Source organism: Chiloscyllium punctatum, chromosome 39 (genome assembly GCF_047496795.1).
Source record: "Chiloscyllium punctatum isolate Juve2018m chromosome 39, sChiPun1.3, whole genome shotgun sequence".
NCBI classification, from domain to species: domain Eukaryota; kingdom Metazoa; phylum Chordata; class Chondrichthyes; order Orectolobiformes; family Hemiscylliidae; genus Chiloscyllium; species Chiloscyllium punctatum.
The window spans coordinates 23,125,847-23,148,553 of NC_092777.1; the positions used below are offsets into that span (position 1 = coordinate 23,125,847).

At 40.2% G+C, this 22,707-nt stretch overlaps 1 protein-coding gene across 2 annotated transcripts in view; it reads left to right on the plus strand.

The window, feature by feature from the left end:
* dnah9 (dynein, axonemal, heavy chain 9) overlaps positions 1-22,707 on the plus strand; it is a 507,475-nt gene that overhangs the window by 296,240 nt on the left and 188,528 nt on the right. For both annotated transcript variants that reach the window (XM_072558306.1, XM_072558307.1), the window contains exons 49-52: positions 1,475-1,735; positions 5,790-6,215; positions 7,475-7,594; positions 16,075-16,263. In XM_072558306.1, coding sequence (XP_072414407.1) covers positions 1,475-1,735; positions 5,790-6,215; positions 7,475-7,594; positions 16,075-16,263 — 996 coding nt within the window. The remainder of the gene's footprint in view (positions 1-1,474; positions 1,736-5,789; positions 6,216-7,474; positions 7,595-16,074; positions 16,264-22,707) is intronic.

Sequence of the window (22,707 nt, forward strand, 5' to 3'; positions counted from 1 at the left end):
CTGCCTGGATTTTAGAGGGTATGAACTACAAGGAGAGGTGAGAAAAACTCGGGTTGTTTTCTCTTGAGCAGCAGAATCTGTGGGGAGACTTGATAGAAATCGATAAAATTATAAGGTGCAGTTGGGTTGACGGACAGATCTTTTTCCCAGAGTTGAAATGTCAAATACAAGGGGATATGCATTTAAGATGAGAGGGGGAAAGTTAAGTAGAGATGTGAGGGACAAGTTTTTTTATACAGAGAGTGGAAGGAGTGTGGAATGCGCTGCAAGGGGTGTTGGTGGTGGCAGATACAATAAGAGCATTTAAAGGACTTTTTAGAAAAGCACATGAATAGATTAGATTAGATTCCCTACAGTGTGGGTGAATATGCAAGGAATGGAGAGATACAGACCAATGGCAGGCAGAAGGGATTAATTTCCTTTGGTGTCATGTTTGGCACAATATTGTGGGCTGAAGGGTCCATTTCTGTGCTATACAGATCTATGTTCTATGCTCTCTGTATTTTGGTCTTCATAGTGATGGGATTTGAGTATAGGAATAAGAATGTTGTGCTACAGTTATATAAGACATTGGCAAGACCACACCTTGAATATTGTGTGTGATTTGGGTCTCATTATCTGAGGAAAGATGCTTCTGCTTTCGAGGGAGTGCAGCAAAGTTTTAGCAAGTTGATTCCTGGGATGGCAGGACTGACCTCTGAAGTGAGGTTGAGTTGTTTAGGATTGTATTCACTGGAGTTTAGAAGAATGTGAGAGGGTGATCTCCTACAAACCTGTTAAATTCTAACAGGAACAGACAGGTTAGATTCAGAAAAGATGTTTTTGATAGTGGACGAGTCCAGAACCAAGGGTTATAGTTTAAAGACAAGGGGGTGAACCATTTAGGACTAAGTTGAGGAGAAATCTCTTCATCCATAGAACCTGTGGAATTCATTACCACAGAAAGTGATTGAGGCCAAAACATATGTTTTGAAGAAGGATAAATATAACTCTTGTGGCTAAAAGAATCAAGGGATATGGGGGAGGGCAGGATTAGGGTATTGAGCTCGATTATCAGCCAAAACCATATTGAATAAAGGGGGGGGTGTAGTTCTTAGGGGTCGAATGGCCTACTCCTGCTCCAGTCTTCTATGTTTCTATATTTTGTAATCTGATTGCCAAAAAAATCCATCCTCTTCACTTGATGTCCCTGAGGGAAGGAAATCTGCTCTCTTTACAAGATCTGGCCTATATATGAAAACAGTATGGTTGACTCTTATCTGCCCCGTCGATTGACCGAGCAAACCAGTTGGTTCAAGGTCACCTAGGGAAGGGCAACAAATGCTGGCCTTGTCAGCAACATCCATGTCCCATGAAAGAATCAAAGGAGGAAACCAGTTGATTGCAGTCAGGTCAAATGTACATAACATGAATTCTAATGTGACTCTTCAGACATTTTGTTGATGACTGCCTTACACTTAACTTCCATAAACAGGTTGATGATCTGAAAGCTAAACTGGCTGCGCAGGAAGTTGAGCTGAAGCAGAAAAATGAAGACGCTGACAAGCTGATTCAAGTAGTGGGAGTCGAAACCGAGAAGGTGAGCAAAGAAAAAGCCATTGCAGACGGGGAAGAACAGAAGGTGGCTCTCATTGCTGAGGAGGTTACCCGGACACAGAAAGACTGTGAGGAGGATTTAGCAAAAGCTGAACCTGCCCTTGTTGCTGCTCAGGAAGCACTGAACACTCTAAATAAGGTAAGAGATGAAATGGAGTCAAAAGAAGAATCATTTGTAATCATTTGACACCTTGAATTTGGAAAAATTGTCAGGCAGAGTTTCAGTGTAAGGAGGGAAATGAATATGTAACCATTAGGAAAGACATTGGGCTCCAAGAGTGGAGTTCTACAGTTATTAACAAGTGACAACTTGTCTGTGGAGGCACTATTGTTGAGTCCATTCAGAATTCCTGTCGTCTTGTGACCAGTTGAAGAGGCCCCATTGCTGGTCAAGTTATTAACCAGTGTCCTGGCTGGAAGTATAGAAACTAATTGTGTGAGGATTCATTGATTTTTCTTTGTGGGATGTTATTGTGCAAATTGACTGACGTGTTTGTGTCCATATTTAGGGTGTAGGTTTGCTTGCTGAGCTGTAGGTTTGATATCCAGATGTTTCATTACCTGGCTAGGTAACATCATTAGTGGCGACCTCCAAGTGAAGCGAAGCTGTTGTCTCCTGCTTTCTATTTATATCTTTCTCCTGGATGGGGTTCCTGGGGTTTGTGGTGATGTCATTTCCTGTTCGTTTTCTGAGGGGTTGATAGATGGTATCTAGATCTGTGTGTTTGTTTATGGCGTTGTGGTTGGAGTGCCAGGCCTCTCGGAATTCTCTGGCACACTTTTAGAAGAGACCATCACACACACCCCAACCACCATCAAGCACATTACCAATGAAAGCATCATGAAGCTAGTGGACCTGTGCCTCACCACCCACTTCACCTTCAACAACATAGTCTACAAACAAACCAACAGCACACCCATGGGATCTCCACTATCAGGATTCATAGCAGAAGCAGTAATGCAAAGACTAGAACAAACAGCCCTACCAACCAGCAAACCAAAAATCTGGGTCCGCTACGTAGATGACACCTTTGTCATCACAAAACGAAACAAGATAGAAGAGACATTTAACATCATCAACAACACCCTCACAGGCATAAAGTTCACCAAGGAGGAAGAAACCGACAACAAACTCGCATTCCTGGACATCCCAGTCGAAAGAAAGGACAACAGAGAACCAGAAACCTGTATATACAGAAAACCAACAAACACTGACCAAATACGTAACTACACCAGCAACCATCCCAACACACACAAACGAAGCTTTATCAGAGCACTATTCCAACGAGCCACCACACACTGTAGCACAGGCGAACTTCGGAAAACAGAGGAGAACCACCTATACAACGTATTCAAGAAGAATGGATACTCAAAAAATACAGTCCACAGATTCCTCGATAACAAACCACGACAAGCAGACCAAACACAGCCAGAAACCCTAACCACCTTACCATACATCAAAGAAGTTTCAGAAATGACAGCCAGACTACTAAGACCCCTCGAAATCCTAGTAGCACACAAACCCACCATCGCTCTCAACAAAAACTAACAAACTTAAATGACCCAGTACATCCCATGGACAAAACCAACGTCATCTACAAAATTCCATGCAAGGACTGCCACAAACACTACATAGGACAAACAGGAAGAAAGTTAGCCACCAGGATACACGAACACCAGCTAGCTACAAAAAGACTCGACCCTCTCTCCCTCGTAGCCCTACACACGGATGAAAAAAAACACCATTTCGACTGGGACAACATATCTATCCTGGGACAGGCTAAGCAAAGACATGCCAGAGAATTTCTAGAGGCCTGGCACTCCAACCACAATGCCATAAACAAACACATAGATCTAGATATCATCTATCAACCCCTCAGAAAACGAACAGGAAATGACATCACCACAAACCCCAGGAACCCCATCCAGGAGAAAGATATAAATAGAAAGCAGGAGACAACAGCTTCGCTTCACTTGGAGGTCACCACTGATGGTGTCTGGATATCACACCTACAGCTCAGCGAGCAAACCTACACCCTAAACCTCAACCTGAGCTACAAACCTTCACAAACCTTTCAATAATCATATTTCAATTAACCCATCGATTATGAAGTATTCCTGGAGACCTTCAGGTTATGATAACACACAGTATAAATACACGTTCCTTATTTCTTGCTACCAAAACATTTCAATATTCTATGGCATCTGCTTTTTGAATACTTTGGGTGAAGGAGAGATGTTCTGAATGCAGCTTTGTCCATGTGATCTAATGCACAGAGACCACTCAGTTCTGGGCAGCACAGTGGCCCAGTGATGAGCACTGCTGCCTCACAGCGCCAGGGACCTGGGCTCAAGTCCACCCTCTGGTGACTGTCTGTGTGGGGTTTGTGCACTCTCCCAGTGTGTGCATGGGTTTCCTCTGGTGCTCTAGTTTCTTCCTGCAGTCCAAAGATATCCAGGTTAAGTTGATTACTTTACTTAGCGTGTTGTGGGCTTCCTGAGCATTGTCTGTAGTACCCAGGAATGTGCAGACTAGGTGGATTAGCTGTGCAGGGTTACTAGGATAGGGTAGGGTTTGGGTGGAGGTGGGATGCTCTTCAGAGGGTCAGTTTGAACTCGATGGACCAAATGGCCTGCTTCCACACTGTCATGATTCTATGATTTAAACTTTATAATATGCTATATGATAATATACCTTATTGTCACTTTCCAGCATCAAAACCTACAATACCAAGAATCAATAGTTGGATCAAGAGCACACACATTACCGTCATATTGTCATTTCCTCCCAATTTAGCTCAATGTCCCTCGAAGTAGGATGCAAATCCTCTTAAATCATGATTTGGAGATGCCGGTGTTTGACTGGGGTGTACAAAGTTTTGCTATAAATTCTGTCTTACAATTGTGTCCTCCACAACCACCTGATGAAGGGGCAGCGCTCAGAAAGCTAGTGCTTCCAATTAAACCTGTTGGACTATAACCTGGTCTTGTGTGGTTTTTACCTCTTAAATCAAGTTAAGTTATGTAATATTGTGTTTTATTTGCTGATGGGTTGGAAGTTTGATTTATTCTCCTGCACTTGGGAGGATAAAATGTAGCCTTGTTTCGGTGTTTCATCAGCTGGTGTGAAATCAATTGAATTTGATTTACAGCCCTGAGTGATTCATTGGCAGTTCATGCTAAGGGAAAAAGAACAGGTAGTTTAATCTTAAATAGCCATGGGAAAGGATCTTTGCCGTTTATAAACTATAGAATATACAATATCATTGTGGAGTGAACATTTTGATGTAGCCAACCTCAGAAAATGTCGAAGTCAATGCCATGCATGGACATACTGTACATGGTAATGTAAGCTTCCTTTTCAGTGAAAATGATTGACAAAAGCCTCCAAGGGAACCATTTTATAGGACAATGATAGCATAAAACATCAAGGACAAAATAAGGCATGAACCGTTCCACATTTTTGGTGATATTATTAACCATGAAATAATAATTTGTTCCTCTAAATCCATCTAAAAGTCGACACTAGTTCATACACAGATCATGATGTTCAGTCTTCAAGTACAATAGGTTATTACAGGATTGTAGTGAATGGCAGGGATTTTGAATCTAAACTAATTTTAGGATTTTCAAGGTGCTACAGCGCTTAAGAAAGGATGGTCCCCGTGAAATGATTGAGAGATTCGGACATTGATTTTTGTTATTCATTGACAACGCTGCTTAGAATATCTTTTCACCTAACTTTTAGACATTCGATGCAATGGCTTAAGTTGTATTTCTGCAATTTTTCTTATTGGGCTCAAATATTCACATTTGGTCCTAATTTTCCCGTGAAATATGTTTGCCAAATGAGAAAAGGTTTCAGCTAGTTTAAACTAGGTCAGTTATGCAAAAATTGTCAAAAGTTTCTGGTCATTTGTTTTGTTTTGATTCCCTTAATCATGTTAGAATCAACTGCCAGAGGACACAGTGGGGACTCAGAAACTTCACAACTAACAAGCAGATAGAGATTTATTTACCACCGGGGGGTTTCATTGGCTTACATTTGATGAGTCATGTTATACAAAATTCAGACTACAGCTCTCGGCTTCAAAGCAGAGCAACAAATTGATAACTCAACAACTTGACTATTAGCACTTGACTGCTAAGAAAAAACGCATTCAATTTTTCTTGCAACTTTGTTCTCCCTTCAGAATAATCTGACAGAATTGAAGTCCTTCGGCTCACCTCCCTCAGCTGTGACAAATGTCACAGCAGCCGTGTTGGTGCTGACAGCAGTCGGAGGCAAAGTGCCCAAGGACCGCAGCTGGAAGTCAGCGAAGGTCATGATGGCAAAGGTCGACGGGTTCCTCGATTCCCTCATCAACTTCAAAAAGGAGAACATCCACGAGAATTGCCTTAGAGCCATTCAGCCGTACCTGCATGACCCAGAATTCAATCCAGACTTCATTGCGTCCAAGTCTCTTGCTGCTGCTGGCCTTTGTTCCTGGGTTGTCAATATTGTGAAGTTTTACGAAGTCTATTGTGATGTTGAACCCAAGCGACAAGCTTTGAACAAAGCCAATGCAGAATTAGCTGCTGCCCAGGAAAAACTAGCTGTCATCAAAGCCAAGATATCTGTAAGTAGAAAGAAGTGACCTGGTTTACATTGATCACTGAGACCTTAATATGTACAGACTGCAGCAATGCATTCCTAACCAAAGAGTCATAGAGATGTACAGCATGGAAACAGACCCTTTGGTCCAACCCGTCCATACTGATCAGATATCCCAACCCAATCTAGTCCCACCTGCCAGCACCCGGCCCATATCCCTCCAAACCCTTCCTATTCATACACCCATCCAAATGCCTCTTAAATGTTGCAATTGTACCAACCTCTACCACTTCCTCTGGCAGCTCATTCCATACACGTACCACCCTCTGTGTGGAAAAGTTGCCCCATAGGTCTCTTTTATATCTTTCCCCTTGCACCTGAAACCTATGCCCTCCAGTTCTGGACTCCCCAACCCTAGTGAAAAAACTTTGCCTATTTACCCTATCCATGCCCCTCATAATTTTGTAAACCTCTATAAGGTCACTCCTCAGCCTCCAACGCTCCAGGGAAAACAGCCCCAGTCTGTTCAGCCTTTCCCTGTAGCTCAAATTCTCCAACCCTGGCAATATTCTTGTAAATCTTTTCTGAACCATTTCAAGTTTCACAACATCTTTCCAATAGGAAGGAGACCAGAATTGCATGCAATATTCCAACAGTGGCCTAACCAATATCCTGTACAGCTGGGTTTTTAATTAAGGCGGACAATTCATGTTGATATTAAAACTCTTGATCGTAGTATTCTTGCCATTAATAAAGGCTCATTGAAGATCTCTGTACCACATCAAGGTTGCACCAAGTAGCTTACAAAATGAGCAATTGCTCTTCTCGTGATTGTATCAAAAGTGTTTTAAATTGTGATGATCTGTAAAGTCCTCGGCTTTGAAATATATTAAACAGTTCAGCATTTTTTGGTCTAGCCCCAGTGCCATCATACAACAGAAAAGCTTACTGTTCATTCCATTGCGTCTTGCTGGTTTTATTAATAATTTCTCTGGTGCTTTGTGAAGAAAATTGGAAAGGAATCAACTATGACTTCGACACAGACCATACCAAAGGGCTGAAAAAAATATTTAGATTAATTCAGTTACTCAGCTTAAAATGCAATTGGACTGAACAATATCAAATGTTATATCTTTTAAGTGTTTCGCAGGCTATGACTTAATTTCCCCAAAATGTAAGGGAAGATTTAAGGCATGACAAAAAGAAATATGTTTATTCAGTAGTGGATTGGTGTCATGTATTGATCTAATATTGATCAACATGTGTTTTCTTGTTCTTGAACAGCAATTGAATGCAAACCTAGCTAAACTAACAGCGAAATTTGAACAGGCGACTGCAGATAAACTGAAATGCCAGCAAGAAGCTGAATCGACTGAACGTACCATTGCCCTTGCCAATCGACTGGTGAGTTTCTTTATCCTGAAAACACGTCCATAAATGCTGGATGTAGTTGGCTGAACATTAGCTGTAATTGGAGCTGGCCTACTTTGCCAGAATATATTCATGTTGCAGCATTAATATTGCTGTTATGTATCCATTTCGCTCTGAGGTACCTGCTTTGAAATGCAGCATCAAGTTAGACTGTCCTACTCAAAACACAAGATACTCATTGAGCAGAACTCTGTGAATGTCTCATCAGTCTTAAAGTTGGTGAAGTCTTTTTTTTTACTATGGTGACTTTACGTTTTACCTTTAATTGGAAATATTACATGTGAGAGGAGCAGACTTGAAATGGCTTTGGAGCTTCTCCTCCATAGGGGTCAGGCGGGGTTTACCTCACCCTCGGCATACGTCAATACTTGACAGTTCTTTTATTCTGCCATGGGATGGTGAAGTCTTTATTCTTAGTAAAAACCTAATTGCCTTTTAACCAGTGTCACCCGTGGAAAGCTATAAAAAGGCACAATAAATGACCTGAAGATCAAGTGATGTGAGACAACGCCCTCAAAACATTTCTGAAGTGCACAACCTCCTATTTTCTAACATTATGTTCCATCTGCCAAGTTTTTACTCTCCTCACTTAACCTGTCTATGTCCCTCTGCAAACTCTGTGTCATCCTCACCACTTATTTTCCCACTTATTTTTGTATCATCTGTAAACTTGCCCATAATAACCTGATCAAGTTTAACCTAATTGTAGCCTCAGCACTGTATGAAACCATGCTGACAGCTTGATTATATTATGTTTTTAAGTGCTGTTTATTCCATCCTTTATAACAGAATATTTTTCCCAATAACAGGCATTAAGCTAACGACTTTATAGGGACCTGTAAAAACGTCCTTGTAATCTTCAGGGGTCTGTTCAACAGTCAATGGCTTAACAGAATGAGAAATGCTGCAAATCTGTTCTGCATGTGTAGAGTTCACTCTATGCTTTAGACTTGCTTCTGATAATATAAGTGGACTTTGCTTGATATCTATTATCTGGAACTGCTGGTTTATATTCTTCCCATTGCATTGGGTTCTTGGTTTAGTTTGTCCTCTTGAGATGAATGTTGTTCCTTCCCATTGCCTTAACTTCAAGGACTTCATTTTTAATTCACTATCTTGAGCTATTTCACATAGATCTAAAAACTCATGATGCTGCACGAAGCATCAATGTCTATTTGGGATTTCACATACTTGTCACCTGTCATTGACTTGATGACTCCTTCTGCAGTCATCAATTCTAAAAGTCATAAACCATTTATTATCATTGACACACCAATATTGTACGCTGTAAAGCCAGAATCACTGGCTGACATCTCACTGATATCTTTGTGGGCTTGCTTTGTTTCTTTCCACCTAAACACTTGCAAGTTGACTCTGCATTTACCAGTCTGAGGACTCTGGATTTTTTTCCAAATGGCTATTCATGGTACCTTGCCATCTCTTTCATTGTGTGACACTGGGTATGAGCTGATTAAGGTAGTACTTTGACACTAATTCTCTTTTATATTTGCTTTGACATGGGTCTGTCTATGATTAGTGGTAAAGGTTAATGTCGTGATGTAATGAAGGCAGCCAGTTGGACCTCATAGAATATGAGTTCCCTGATTGGGGCTGTTAATCTGGTCCAGTTAGGGAGTCCTGGCTGACAGATACAAATCAGGAGTGTCAGAGGTTCTGCTTAGTCTGAGAGCTGGCTCTGAGAGAGCCAGATCAGTCTCAAGTGCTACTAACTTATAAACAAAGGTAACTTGGTGACAGGAGACCAGCTTCAATGGAGTTCTTTCAGTTAGCAAGAAGGTTTCTTGCATGATACAAATAAGTAGAAATACTCTTGGTTAGACATAATTATGAAGACCTTGGGGAGTTGGGAAACATGGTCCACGTGGATGGGTTGGACTGAAAGGTCTGTCTCCAAATTGTATGACTCTATAAGAAAGAAACTTCTCCCTATGCTGATAACTTCCATCTGAGTAAGCTGCTTCTATTTTGGTAAAATCATTTATGCCCAAGGCAGATCAGCCTCGACTGAGATCATGTTTTAGTTAGCCAAATTCATAGGATTCAGCTACATGTGTCAGTGATATCTCAGACTAATCAATAGAATCATAGAGTCCTACAGCATATAGACAGGCCCTTTGGCTCAAACTGATCAAAACAAATCTCCCTCTGTCTTTAAGCTCTGATTTTTGACATGTACCATTAAAAATTAATATTAATAGAGGCTTCCAAGTATGTCATCAAAAGTTTCAAACACTGTCTTGTCTGGGTTTCCTGCTCTTTGTTATAGATTAGCATATAACACCCCTAGTGGCAGTCTTTCACCAGCAGAGTTTCTACTCTTATTTACTCAATCTTTAGTTTTGTTCAATTCTGTAGCTGTCTCATAGTTTTACCAATGAATGTGAAAAAAGAAAATAAAATTCAGTCTCATATCTCCTTTCATTTTTACAGCAGCAGGAAACAGAAAATTCACAACCGTTCTGACTCACCCACCATTGAAAGTTGCAAACTGTTGTTTTCCTTCTTCCTTGCCTTTTTTCACAATAACTCTCTCTCTTAAACATTGAAAATCTGCCCAATTCTCAGTTTTGCACTTCCAAGCCTACACTTCATTCAATGTGTTTTAATGGTTGCCCATTCCAAAGGGAAAGCAACTGATTGTAGAAACCTTGACTATCGCAAGCCCATACATCACAATGTGCAAGTGCATTTTTCCAAACATCAAAATCTCCAAGTAATCATCTGTGTTTCGCTTGTCACGGAGGCTTTGATTTCTCCGCAGTGAGAATTTCGGAGAGATGGATTTGCGACAGACCCTCGTCCCTTACATACATTGCTTTGTGATTGTTCCCAACTTCATGCAGGCTTTAAGCAGCAGTGTGTTTTCCCATTTTTAATTAGGCTTCTCACACCTACACTCTGCTGTGTCACCATCGACAAAGAACTTCAGCCTCAAAATGCTTTCTGAACATGCACTGCATAGCATCTTCTAATGATTGCAGCCTGGTCTTCCTTTACATTCATGTCCTTTGTAACTTCTGTCTCATGCATAGCCCTTTTTATATCTCAGTGAAAACTACCTAGGGAATTTGCTGCCACCATAGTGTTTTCAGACTCAGTGGAATAATTTTACTCTGACCATCCATGGTTGTGCTTTGACATCTGTGACCTCATAGTCTCCCTGCCAAGCAGACCACATTCCCAGAAACTGTCTTTTTCTCCACTTCTGGCACAAACTTCCTGCCAGAAATATTTCTCTTTTTAACTTCTAGCCTCCCAGTTGTTATCTCCAGTGATTGTTGAAAGGTGACCTTGTTCAGTAGTTTTTTTTTTCGATGATATCTGGCACTCTTCTACAACGTATAGCAACTTAAAATAATTGACAGTCAAAACTAGAAGTAACAGAGTCAGATAATTGACAGTGAGCTTGAACACTTGCTAGTTCTGTTCAAATTGGGCCCTGTTCCACATGGGTTGCTTTTAATGCCTTCTGCACTTGTCACCTTGTGGACTGACTTTCATAGAGAGCATGTCTTTATCATCCCTTGCCATTCTCAATAATTTACCTTGCATTTTATCAAGATATGTTCAATAGGTCTTGCTTTCTTGACCACTACTCAAAATTATACACTGTAAAGCTGCAGCAAGATACTGAGAATTGGGCATTAAGAATAATACATTCTGGACCCACAGCTGTGTAGTCCTGCCTGTGCAAATAATGCTTATGATTCTTTTTTTTTAAAAGCACCAACAACCAGCTCATTGCTTGGATGAGTGAGGTGTGCAGAGACTTGGCCACTGAAAGCCAGGCCTCTACCCTCCCTGGGAACTCTACTCCATGATCTCTTACAAAAAAAGACATACCTTCGTGCTAATGCAGCGCTATTTGGCTGTGCAGCCTGGGCCTCCTATGACCGTTTCCAGTTCCCTGTGATTGCCAGTCTCTGATTGGTCAACAGCTTCAGGGAGAGGTGGGATTTCAGTGATGAGCATCATTATAGGCTGAGGAGCCTGCCACACAACACTTACACGCCTGATTGGTGCTTGGTATGGTGGGTTTTCTCAGTCATGGAAGCGGAAAGTTAGTCAACATAGCAGGTAGATGTCAGCTGCCATGCTTGGTTGAGTGAAAATTAGATCCCATTTAATTCATTCCAAACATTTCATTACAAACATCCTGCCTGACTTTCTGAGTATTTCTGTTTTTTTTTACTTCTGGCATTCCAGTGATCCATTGCATGTCCAAGCCTAAGCCAAGAGTGAGGTCTTAAATGGTGTGTTAAGATCCAGGCTGATGTTTTACTGGACATGTCAGATCCCAGCCTGCAATCTTGCTTGATAGATGAGGTTTGTTTTTATATTTTAATGAAATGGCCTTTCAGTGAAACACAAACAAGCAATGCAATGCTGTAACATTTAATAGTTTATCAAATAAAATAAATTACGACAAAATATAATAAACCAAAATATTTACTTACAATACAATTTTTCAGATTTAGAACTGTCTGGTAAAATACAATCCCATTAATTCCAACAGCACTCTTTTGCAGTACTTGCACAAGAGAAAATTCCTTTTGCTTTTATGTCTTGACAATGTGATAACAATTTTCTGGATTCCTCATAAAACTGAGCGTAGATTTTCTCAGCTTCAGGTGATTGCTTCAGGGTTGTCGTCAAACACTTCTGGTCTGGAATTTTCAAACTAAACTACTTACACTGAGGTGACATATTTTTAAACTAGTCTAACTCATCTCCTTCCATCAGGAACTGTGTGGTACGTCCAGCTTCAGCCAAGACCTTTGCCAAACTGAAACCAAAAAGCTTTATTCCAAATTGTGAGTGTTCTCCCTAATCAAAAGAAAAAGAAAATCAGTGTTCGACTTTCTAAACAGAAAGCACAGTGCACAAGCACATTAGATACCAGCAACTCTGTCAAATACTGTTGGCAAAAGAAATTGTGATATCTCCAGAATCACTAATAAGATTAATCATTAAACTCTTCAGACATACAAACCAGAGCCCATGTGCCACTAGCTCCAAACCAAACTCTCAAATAAATTATACTAAAATATATATAAATCACACATCTCACATCACAGGTGATCAGAGATAGTTTGAGGATGGAACTTGACCCTTCCTTGGAAGTTGTAGTTCAGGAGATTTCAGGAGTCTCTTCTCAGGCCAGAAACTGTTGTTCTTCCACGGGCAGCCCGTGACTCACCTCACGGACAATAACAAGAGGTTCTGATGTGACCGGTGCAGAGAGTGGGAGGAATAAAGGCAACAAGGCCATGGTGAATTTCAGCGGCAGCATACATCAGGAGGGCTGGAAATGGATCCATGGCTCCATTCTGTAGCTCGAAATTTTAAAAGAAAATCATTAGTCTTACCTTTTTCATGAGGAAAGCATTATTCAAGCCTGGAGAGTGGACCAGGCTTGGAGCCTGCTGGACTTGGAGCATCTCAGGTTCCCTGAGGGATTGTGAAGGAAGCCCCATGTTTCTCATTAGTATCTTCAAAGTCATTAACACCAGTGTTAGGCATTTATTCCAGACTCCTGGAAAATACTTTTTGGCAGAATTTTTTTCCAGGCACCCTTGTGGTGCAGCACAGTTGTTCCTAAAAATGGATTTCATTGCTTCTGTTGTATGTCACATTTCTGCCCAACTCTGTTGATTCGAAAACCAAAATGATAGCAATTGGAGAATCCCTGTTGAAGTGAAAATATGAGATTCTCTACCTGCTTTCAACAGAGGCACTCATTTCTTAAATCTAAGCAGTGGTAATGAGATGAAAATTCATCCTGGTATTTTGGTAGTGCATTAGCCTGGCTTTGTAGCCAGCAGGAGGTGATGATACACAGCACTGATCTCCAAGAACGCTGCACGCAAAGATCTAGGAATCTCTGCGTTATCGATTGCAAATGTGCCCACAGTAATGCCATTCTGATGCCATTTATCAATGAAATCTAATGTCCAACAACACTGATGGCACATAGCAGGCTATACAGCTGGTCACACTGTAGGATGCTCACACAGGCAACTGAAGTAGCAAGAAGATTTGAAACTTTTTTTATAATATTGCTGAAAGCAAAACTAAGAAACTTGAGATTCAGGTGGAAGCTGAAGTATCATAGGATGAAAGTATGTATTCTTTTTGTTTTGAGGTATCGAATTGGACATTCCACACACACATGCAACATTTTTTCAGGGCAAGAAAGGTTGTTCAGTGATTACTTTGAGTTGGTATGCCTTGAAAATATTCAGCTACATGTCCTTCTACAGGCTTCACTAGTTTCAAGTATATTTGTAGCAGATGAGCAGCATAAAAATGACAAGTTTGCGTTACTCAGTGATGTCTAATTGATTTTTCTCTGCAATTAACAATGAATCCTGTCCAGGTTGAGGGAGTCACTAATTGTAGCTTCTGGATTCATATATTAGCTGTACACACATGGATTTGAGAAGTTTCTGCAATTATTCAGTGGAAAATCTAGCCATAATTGTGTAATTTTCTTTGTTCACCAATCCCCATCACTTTTCTTGAAAAGTCCAAATATTCCTGGTTAGTTTTCTTCACGGTCATATTCCTCTATTTAATCTCTTCCAACTCCATATCTTGCTTGCATTAAATGGTCACTTTGGTCTATTGTGTGCGATACTCTACCTCTGCTATACTGTCTGTAATGCCTTAATGGTGACAAATCTCTTCCCATCCTCAAAGTCCTCATTAAAACCTACCTCTGAGCAGCAACTTGGTCCCATCCTTAAAGACCATCCCGCTCCTGATCAGGTCTAACTCCTAAAGGTGAAGATTCTTGCAATACATTAACAGTAATATGTCATTGGCCACAAATTAAGTGACTTAATTCAATGAGATATGTCAAAAGACTGATACAATGGTATATCATAGAAACTTGGAAGGGAAATTCAGTGAAGGAAGTTGCATTGTGCGTTGTACGAGATTGCAAGAGATTGTTTAGTCACTGACAGAATGAGGTGAATTCATGCAATCTGCACTGAGTCAGACAGAGCAGCATGTTCTGTTGCTTGATAATTTCTAATTGGGTTAAAATATGCTGAGAGAGTTACAAGTACACACGATTAGAAAGAAGGGGGAGGCAGCCTATCTGTTCTGTCAGCTCTTTTAGTTCAAATTGCAATGGGCTTGGATGGCACATTTACAAATTGACAAACTTTAAGGCCTTCTGAATGCACATCTTCTTCTAGTTGGAGTATTTGTCCCAAATGAATAATGGAGATCACAAATATTTTTGCTGTCAATTATGAATCTGCAGCAAAACGCTATTGCTTCTCATTTCTAGAAGGTGGAAATTAAAGACTTTTCTGATTGAAACCCTTCCTCAGAGCAGCTGCAGATACTTTGATGAGATTGCTGTTGAACAAGAGATGCCAAGCATAAGCTTTTGAATTACATTGACCTAATCAAGGCCTGACTGGAATTCTCGAGGGCTCTTTTGATAATGGCAAAATTCATATTGATAAACAGTTAACTTAATAGGCAATGAATATTATTATCCTTTTGGAACCAATGGAAAATTGCTTGGGCGATTTCTCTAAAGTTCAACACACATGCAATTTTGGGCAACAAGTCTGAAAGACAAACATAATGTTTAACCATGAAAGCTACCACACTGAATAATTGGAACATGAGGAAAAAGGCTCACCAAGCATCTTAGGTTAAGTTCAGTTTATATTGTCAGTAAAGTCATCAATTTGTTGATATATTATAGATGACTATAACTATGACAAGCATATCAAATTAACCATATTATCTAACATTTTTAACAGAAGTTACATAACATTTAAGTCTCATTCTTCCTTGACTCTGTAAAATAAATCAGAGTTAATTTGGTGTGCTGGGTGAGTTTTCATGGATTAACATGGTATCATAGATGATTACATCACAGGAAGAGACTATTCAGTTCATTGTGTTTGTGCCAGACGACATATTGCCACCCAGCCTAATCCTATTTTTCAATTGTAGGTTGACAGCCTTGAAGCTTATAGTGCTTCAAGTGCAAGTCAAAGTAAAGGGCATCTGCCTCTACTACCCTTCCAGGCAAAGAGTTTCAGATGCCGACCAACCAAAACAAATCCCCCCAAAATCCTCTGGAGGCCTCTTGCCTCTCAATAAGATCTATGCCTCCAGATTATAGCCCTTCAACAATAGGGAATAAAACCTTCCCAATCACCCCAAGACCTCTCATGATTTTGTACATTTCAATTAGCCTTCCCCTCAGCCTTCTCTATTGCAATAGGGGGTGTTTCAAGGGATGTGGGCCAAATACAGGCAGATGGGACTAAAATAACTTGGGATATCTGGTTGGCGTGGATGAGGTGGACTGAAGGGTCTGTTTCTGTGCTGTACAACTTTAGATATTCATTACTCGTTCACTGTGAATTACTTTAAAACTAAAATATTCTTCCTAGGTTGGTGGCCTGGCCTCAGAAAATGTACGTTGGGCTGAAGCTGTGCGTAACTTCAAAAAACAGGAGAGCATGCTGTGTGGAGATGTGCTCCTCATCACTGCCTTTGTTTCATATCTGGGCTATTTCACAAAGAGGTACAGGCAGGAGCTAATGGATGGGATGTGGAAGCCTTATCTTGGAGAACTCAAAGTAAGGAGTGCATCATCAGGAGTTTTCGCAATTGTATTTTCTAACACATTGACTGATTTGGTAACCTAATAAACTTTTCCCCACAGACAATATTTTATGTTATTCATATATTTGAGAAACAAATGCCATAGTTTCATTGTCATCTTTTTTTTATTATTAGCGGAGTTTTATTTTAATCATTATTTTTAGAAATACTAATTATTTAACAGTTGATAACATGGAAGTGATTTTTGGGAAAACATTTAGGATATTTAGTATCACACACAACTGTCCAGGTATATCTTAGTACTCATGATGTGGAAGTGCCGACATTGGACTGGGGTGGTCACCTGCAGAATAAGGTGAATATTCAGCCTGTCGATACTCCCGTCACACCATTTGTATGATCTTTAGATCTCTCTGGCAATTGATCTCTAGGCCTATATATTCTGTGCCTGTGTTCTTTCCCTCACTCCACCTAACGAAGGAGCAGTGCTCCAAAAGCTTGTGATTTCAAATAAACCTGTTAGACTATAACCTGGTGTCATGTGACTTCTGACCTTCTCTCGGTAGAATACAGATAGAAAACTCAAGGCATAACTTATTGCAGTTTCATTGATATGTAGGTATTCTTCCAAGATATTTTGTCTCATTGCCTTGTTCATTCCTGACTTGCTGTTGGGTTTCAATCATAAAGCTGACCCACTGTTTTAACAGTGTTGTCCATTGTGTGACTGTTGCTTTGTAATGAAATGTTGAATTTTGCCAAAGAAAACTTTACTTCTCCTTTTGATGTTTAATAAGGAAGCTGCTAATTTGTTTAGTTGATATTCTGGGAGACTTTTGTCTGAGAACTTGTCTCCATTGTTGACAAAATTTATCATTCTTTTGAGCTTATGGTAGAGTCATAGACTCGTAAAAATCTGGATTAAACTCTGAATGTTGGCACATGGAACCCATCTCCTGGAATTCAAATTGAAACAGTCAATGTAAAAACAACTACAAATGTATGTTGCATTACTGTTCCCAGTGAGTTATTCATTATTCCTATATGTCTTTTCCTTTGATGTTTGCTTAGATCAGACTGTGAAAAAAAGTAACTTTAGTGTAAGGATGTTGATGAAGTCGGGGATTTGCAAAAACTACATCTATGTCTATATTAATAGGGAAAAGTGCCATTTTGAGGAATTTAGGCATGTGAATATGATGCAGACAATGTGACCTGAATAACCAAAAAAAAAATTCTCTCTAGGCTATGCTTTGGTTGATGTCCTTTGTCACTGATCTAAGATGTGATAGCATCAGTCCATTTCTATACCCCGAGGAGTAATGCTCACATAGGCTTTCCTTCAGGCCAAAGGTAGCATAGTCCAGCGTTTTGCTAGTTGAGTATTTATCGCCACCTCCTGATTGCCTCTCTGCACTTGTGAATTCTGTGGAATTTTGAGCATGTTTATTGGGTCAAATGCTGCATATTTGAAACTAGGGTGAGCCATTTACACATGCGTAATGCTTGCAGTCAGCAGAGTTTGTAAGCTTTCACACAGTCAGGTTGAATTGCATTCAAATTTAGTTCTCAGACTGCAGAATTTAAAGTAGCGTGTTTAATTTTTTTTCCCACATATTTTTGTCATAAAGTGGGCAGTTGACAGGGTGCATTATTAGCATCATGTAGAATTGGTATCAACGCACTATCCATAGATTTATATATCCAGTCACGTTCAATTGTAACAACGATTCCTGGTAATTGTGATTAAGCGCCTGATTTGTGAGATAAAGCAACTTACTATTCAAAGAATGTCTGAAATTCCCATCTTATAAATCTTTTACCAGAGCGTATCATTCAGCTAAATGGAAACGAAGATAGAAGTGTTTCATAAACTGTGTGCTGCCTTTTTAATAATTGAAAACTTTCATTAATTCAGCTTAGGAACTGTCATCTATTTGTTTCTCCTGAAATGCTTTACCTTTATTAATTTTCTTTTGTTCCAGTGCTTCTACCGTAAAAGGGTGTTTGAGTTTTATTAGTCATTTCAGCAAAACAGTTATATCAGCAGAAAAACAAAACCATTTGATCTAATGGATAATAAAGTGATATCATAACCAACTTTTGTGTGGTGTTGCAGTGGAAAGGCTTGTGCATTTGCTGAGATTATTGTGAACTTCAATCCTGGTCTTATTTTATCATTCATAATCAGATCAGAATCCCAGTATTGAGTCCAGTGACACCTGGTTCTTCTGCTTAATTGCAATGATTTCTTTGTATTTTTGTCTTCTGATGGAGTGGGCTGAGTTGAGTGCACCAAACCTTTTGGGTGGAATTTTCTTTTCAATAAAACATGATGATGTAGATTCAGAAGCTGATTTTTAGGAAGCAATGCAGTATTCAATTGTTTCTTGAATGATTCCAGCATTTTCGCTTCCAGCAGTTTATCTCAAAGGTCACTATCTCAAAGTGCTGTTTACTCTTGGCAGTAGGACTTCCTGATATTTGTATTTGATTTCACTCATTTGAAGCTGTCTCTGTGTACACACGGTTGGAATTTGTGTATATGATGACATACGAAAAACAGTCTTCACCTCGAGTCTACACTTCCCACTCAATGATTCCTGAAATGTCCTGAAGACAGTCTTATACCCACTTACCCACTAGCAACACTGGTTTGCCCCTAAAGTCTCAATACTTTGCAGCTGAACAGAGAGTTATCCTTTAACTCAACTTGACAGAAAGCAGACTTGAGCACATTGATGGTTGCGGGAGCTTCCTGTACCCAAATTGGTACTTGCTTTTCTGCTTTTCGAAGAACTACTCAACTTCAGAAAGAACTTGAGCTGTAACTTGCGTTGAAATGTCCAGTGATGGTGAAAGCACTTTCCAATTGCAAGTCCACCTTTTCATCTATTTATTCTCCTTTGAAGATAGGAAATTAGTGGTTTTCCTTCCGAACAAAATGTAAGCTTATGAAACTTAAAAATTGTCTTACCTGGGAGATGCAGGCCAAAAGGATATAATCTAAGCAGCTAATTTGGCCAAATAGTGCAGAATGCCTGTGGCATATTTTGTTTATACTGTGCCTACAAAGCAGGAATTTCCAAATTGTAACTGCAAAATTGAAGTGTTCACTTATTAAATGATTTGCCAAAAATTAGTGATGCTGAATCTTAAACCCCAAATCCTTGTATCACATGGGAAACGCAAATCTCTCAAACCTGCCTGCTTTCTGGTGTAAAGAAAGTGGGAATGTTTGGCAGGGGTTGGGGAGCAGTTGGGCACATGGTGGGAAGCCAGCTGCTGAAGTCACAAAGTGCTTTCTCAACACCATCTGTGGTTTCTGGAGGAGCAGGAGCATCTCGCCAGGCTAATTTAGTTACACCAACCCCTTGTCCCAAGATCAGCTTCTTCCTGTAATCAGTCTCTCCTTTTGCCCATTGTCAATCCAATCTACTGCAACCACACTGACCCAGCCTTCCTCATCTCTAATCCACCCTTTCCATTCTCTCTGATCACTGTCTCATCTTCACACCCTAGCAACTGTCTCTGATCCGCCTCAGATGCCTCCAATTTGCTCTATCTCCTCACCTGACTCTCCTGACCTCTTCCTATAATTTTCTAAATGCCTCCCCTAAGCCCTTCTAATCTTCTCTTGGCTCTTCTGACCTTTCCCAGTGGCACTTTCTGAACTTACCTTAAACCTTCTGGTCTCTGCCTTGATATTCTTTCTCTACTATTCCACTAATTCCCACTGCACAAGCCGTAATGAAAAATTCTCGTGATCAATGCTATTCTGTTACCATGCTCATTATCGTGTTGCAATGCACTATAATACTATAGAATAAACAATCATTATTATTAAAATGGAGTGGCAACTTTGTTCAAGCTGTATAACCGTTATTTTTTAGATTAGATTACTTTTTTTTAGATTAGATTACTTACAGTGTGGAAACTGGCCCTTCGGCCCAACAAGTCCACACCAACCTGCCGAAGCGCACCCACCCATACCCATTCCCCTACATCTAACACTACGGACAATTTAGCGTGGCCAATTCACCTAACCTGTACATTTTTGGACTGTGGGAGGAAACCGGAGCAAACCCACGCAGACACGGGGAGAATGTGCAAACTCCACACAGTCAGTCGCCTGAGGCGGGAATTGAACCCGGGTCTCTGGCGCTGTGAGGCAGCAGTGCTAACCACTGTGCCGCCCACTATTGGTATTGATAAAGAGCTATTGGTAAAGAGCTAGGAACTAATTGTTATGTGAATATAAATCCTGTGTTGCCATATTTACTGTTGCACTGCAGTTGTGAACTGATTAATATTATATTAGTCCACTCACTCCATGGATAGCAACAAGCAATACATTGAATGATGATCCACTGTTTTGAGTCTAACCTGTAATCATTTCTGATTTAAATCAAGCAACCTAACAGCAAGTATCTGCTTCAGTTGTGCAAAAAGAAGAGGCTTAGGCATTTTTGGAATGAGATAGGGAAATGAAGAGATGGTTTAGATTAGATTAGATTAGATTACTTACAGTGTGGAAACAGGCCCTTCGGCCCAACAAGTCCACACCACCCCGCCGAAGCGCAACCCACCCATACCCCTACATCTACCCCTTACCTAACACTACGGGCAATTTAGCATGGCCAATTCACCTGACCTGCACATCTTTGGACTGTGGGAGGAAACCGGAGCACCCGGAGGAAACCCACGCAGACACGGGGAGAACGTGCAAACTCCACACAGTCAGTCGCCTGAGGCGGGAATTGAACCCGGATCTCTGGTGCTGTGAGGCAGCAGTGCTAACCACTGTGCCACCGTGCCGCCCCCTCATTCACATGGTCTCCTCATTCACATTAAAGCAGGGTGAGTTGGAGGTGTCACAAGTGCCAGAAGTTAGAATACAATGAATTCAAGAGAGTGGACTGAACCCACTGCATTTACATTCCCTGAACTGAACTAACTGCATGCTTTTTCTGTATTTTGCATCGTTGTTTGAATTGCTAAATTGCAGCGGTGTGCTTAATTATGTACTGTCTGAAGCTGCAGAGTTTCTCAATCTATAGAGGACCATCAGAAATGAAGTACTTTTAGTTACATTTGTAGCTGATGCCATTACTGTGTCCTGCTAGAGTCTATTAATTAATTCTGTGCTGTGGGAATTGTTGTTATTGTTACTATGGCTATTCAATAACTAACAACATGGTATAAACTGGACCTCTCCTCTTCTCTTCGACAAATGTCTCCATCTGAATAATGGAGTGTGACTATGTTACCAAACCAGTTAATGAGCATGATTTTAATGCTCCTATAGAGTCCTCTTAAGCTGGGTAACATAGTTTCTGATTCAAAAACCTTTGTCACAAGGCATTTTACTTTACAGTGTGAAATCCATGGCTAGAAGTTGGATCAAAGGTGGATCTAATCAGGAGGTGCAGATAATGTCAAAACTTGTTCTTAACCGTCAGCAAATCCAGAGATTAGATTGAAGTGTTCAGCGAGCCTTCTAATGGTTTGTCTTAAAAAAATAATAAATACTATTTAGTTTGTGATGTTTTACTCACATTCAATCACTTTAATGTCAGCAGGGGATGTTTCAGTGTCCATATCTTTGATGTATGGTGATGTTCACAAAAGGTATTAATGAGCTCTTTTGATTGGTTTTTTCTTGGGATTTAACCTACACAGCATATGTTAGAGAGTATTACTAAACTGATGTGACACTAAGTAATGTAAAAGCTAGCCACCAATTTAGTTGTACCGTGCAGTCACTGTGCAATGTTAAAATATTTATCTTTACGTATGTGGCATAAACACCATTGAGTTTGCTGATAAACTGAGATTTATGTGTGTAATAAGATTGTGGTTCATTTTTTTGTTCAGACAGCCTGTGTCAACAACCATTAACAGATAGTGGTTTATTTGGTGATACAACATATAGCTTTATTTGAAAGAGTAATTTAATAGGCCAACATTATCTGCCTTGAAAATACATACAGAATGCAACTTGATATGTTTTTAGTTTATCATCCTTGCAAAGGAACTGTCACTTTTAAAAGTTTAACATAACTCGGTCACATTCTCAGACAGTAATGAAAAGAAAGTTAAGCACAAACAGAAATAGCTGGCGAAACTCAGCAGATCTGGCAGCATCTGTAGAGAGAGCAGAACGAATGTTTTGGGTCCATTGACCCTTCTTCAGTCGTGATTGCAGAAAGTGACATGCTCAGACTACCTGGGGATACTGCAGCCTTCAGGGTTCAGTAACTTTAGTGCCTGAGCACTTTCTCCCACATCTTTCCCCACCCCCACACACCAAGCCTTGCCATCACATGTTCTGCTTTCACCACAACCAAACTATTTTTAGCCACTAATGGTTCCCCTTAGCAGCTTTTCTTTTTCTCCAGCTCACCGTTATCCATGCTTTTGTTTGCCTAACTGTTGTTTGTTCTCTCCCTCTCTCT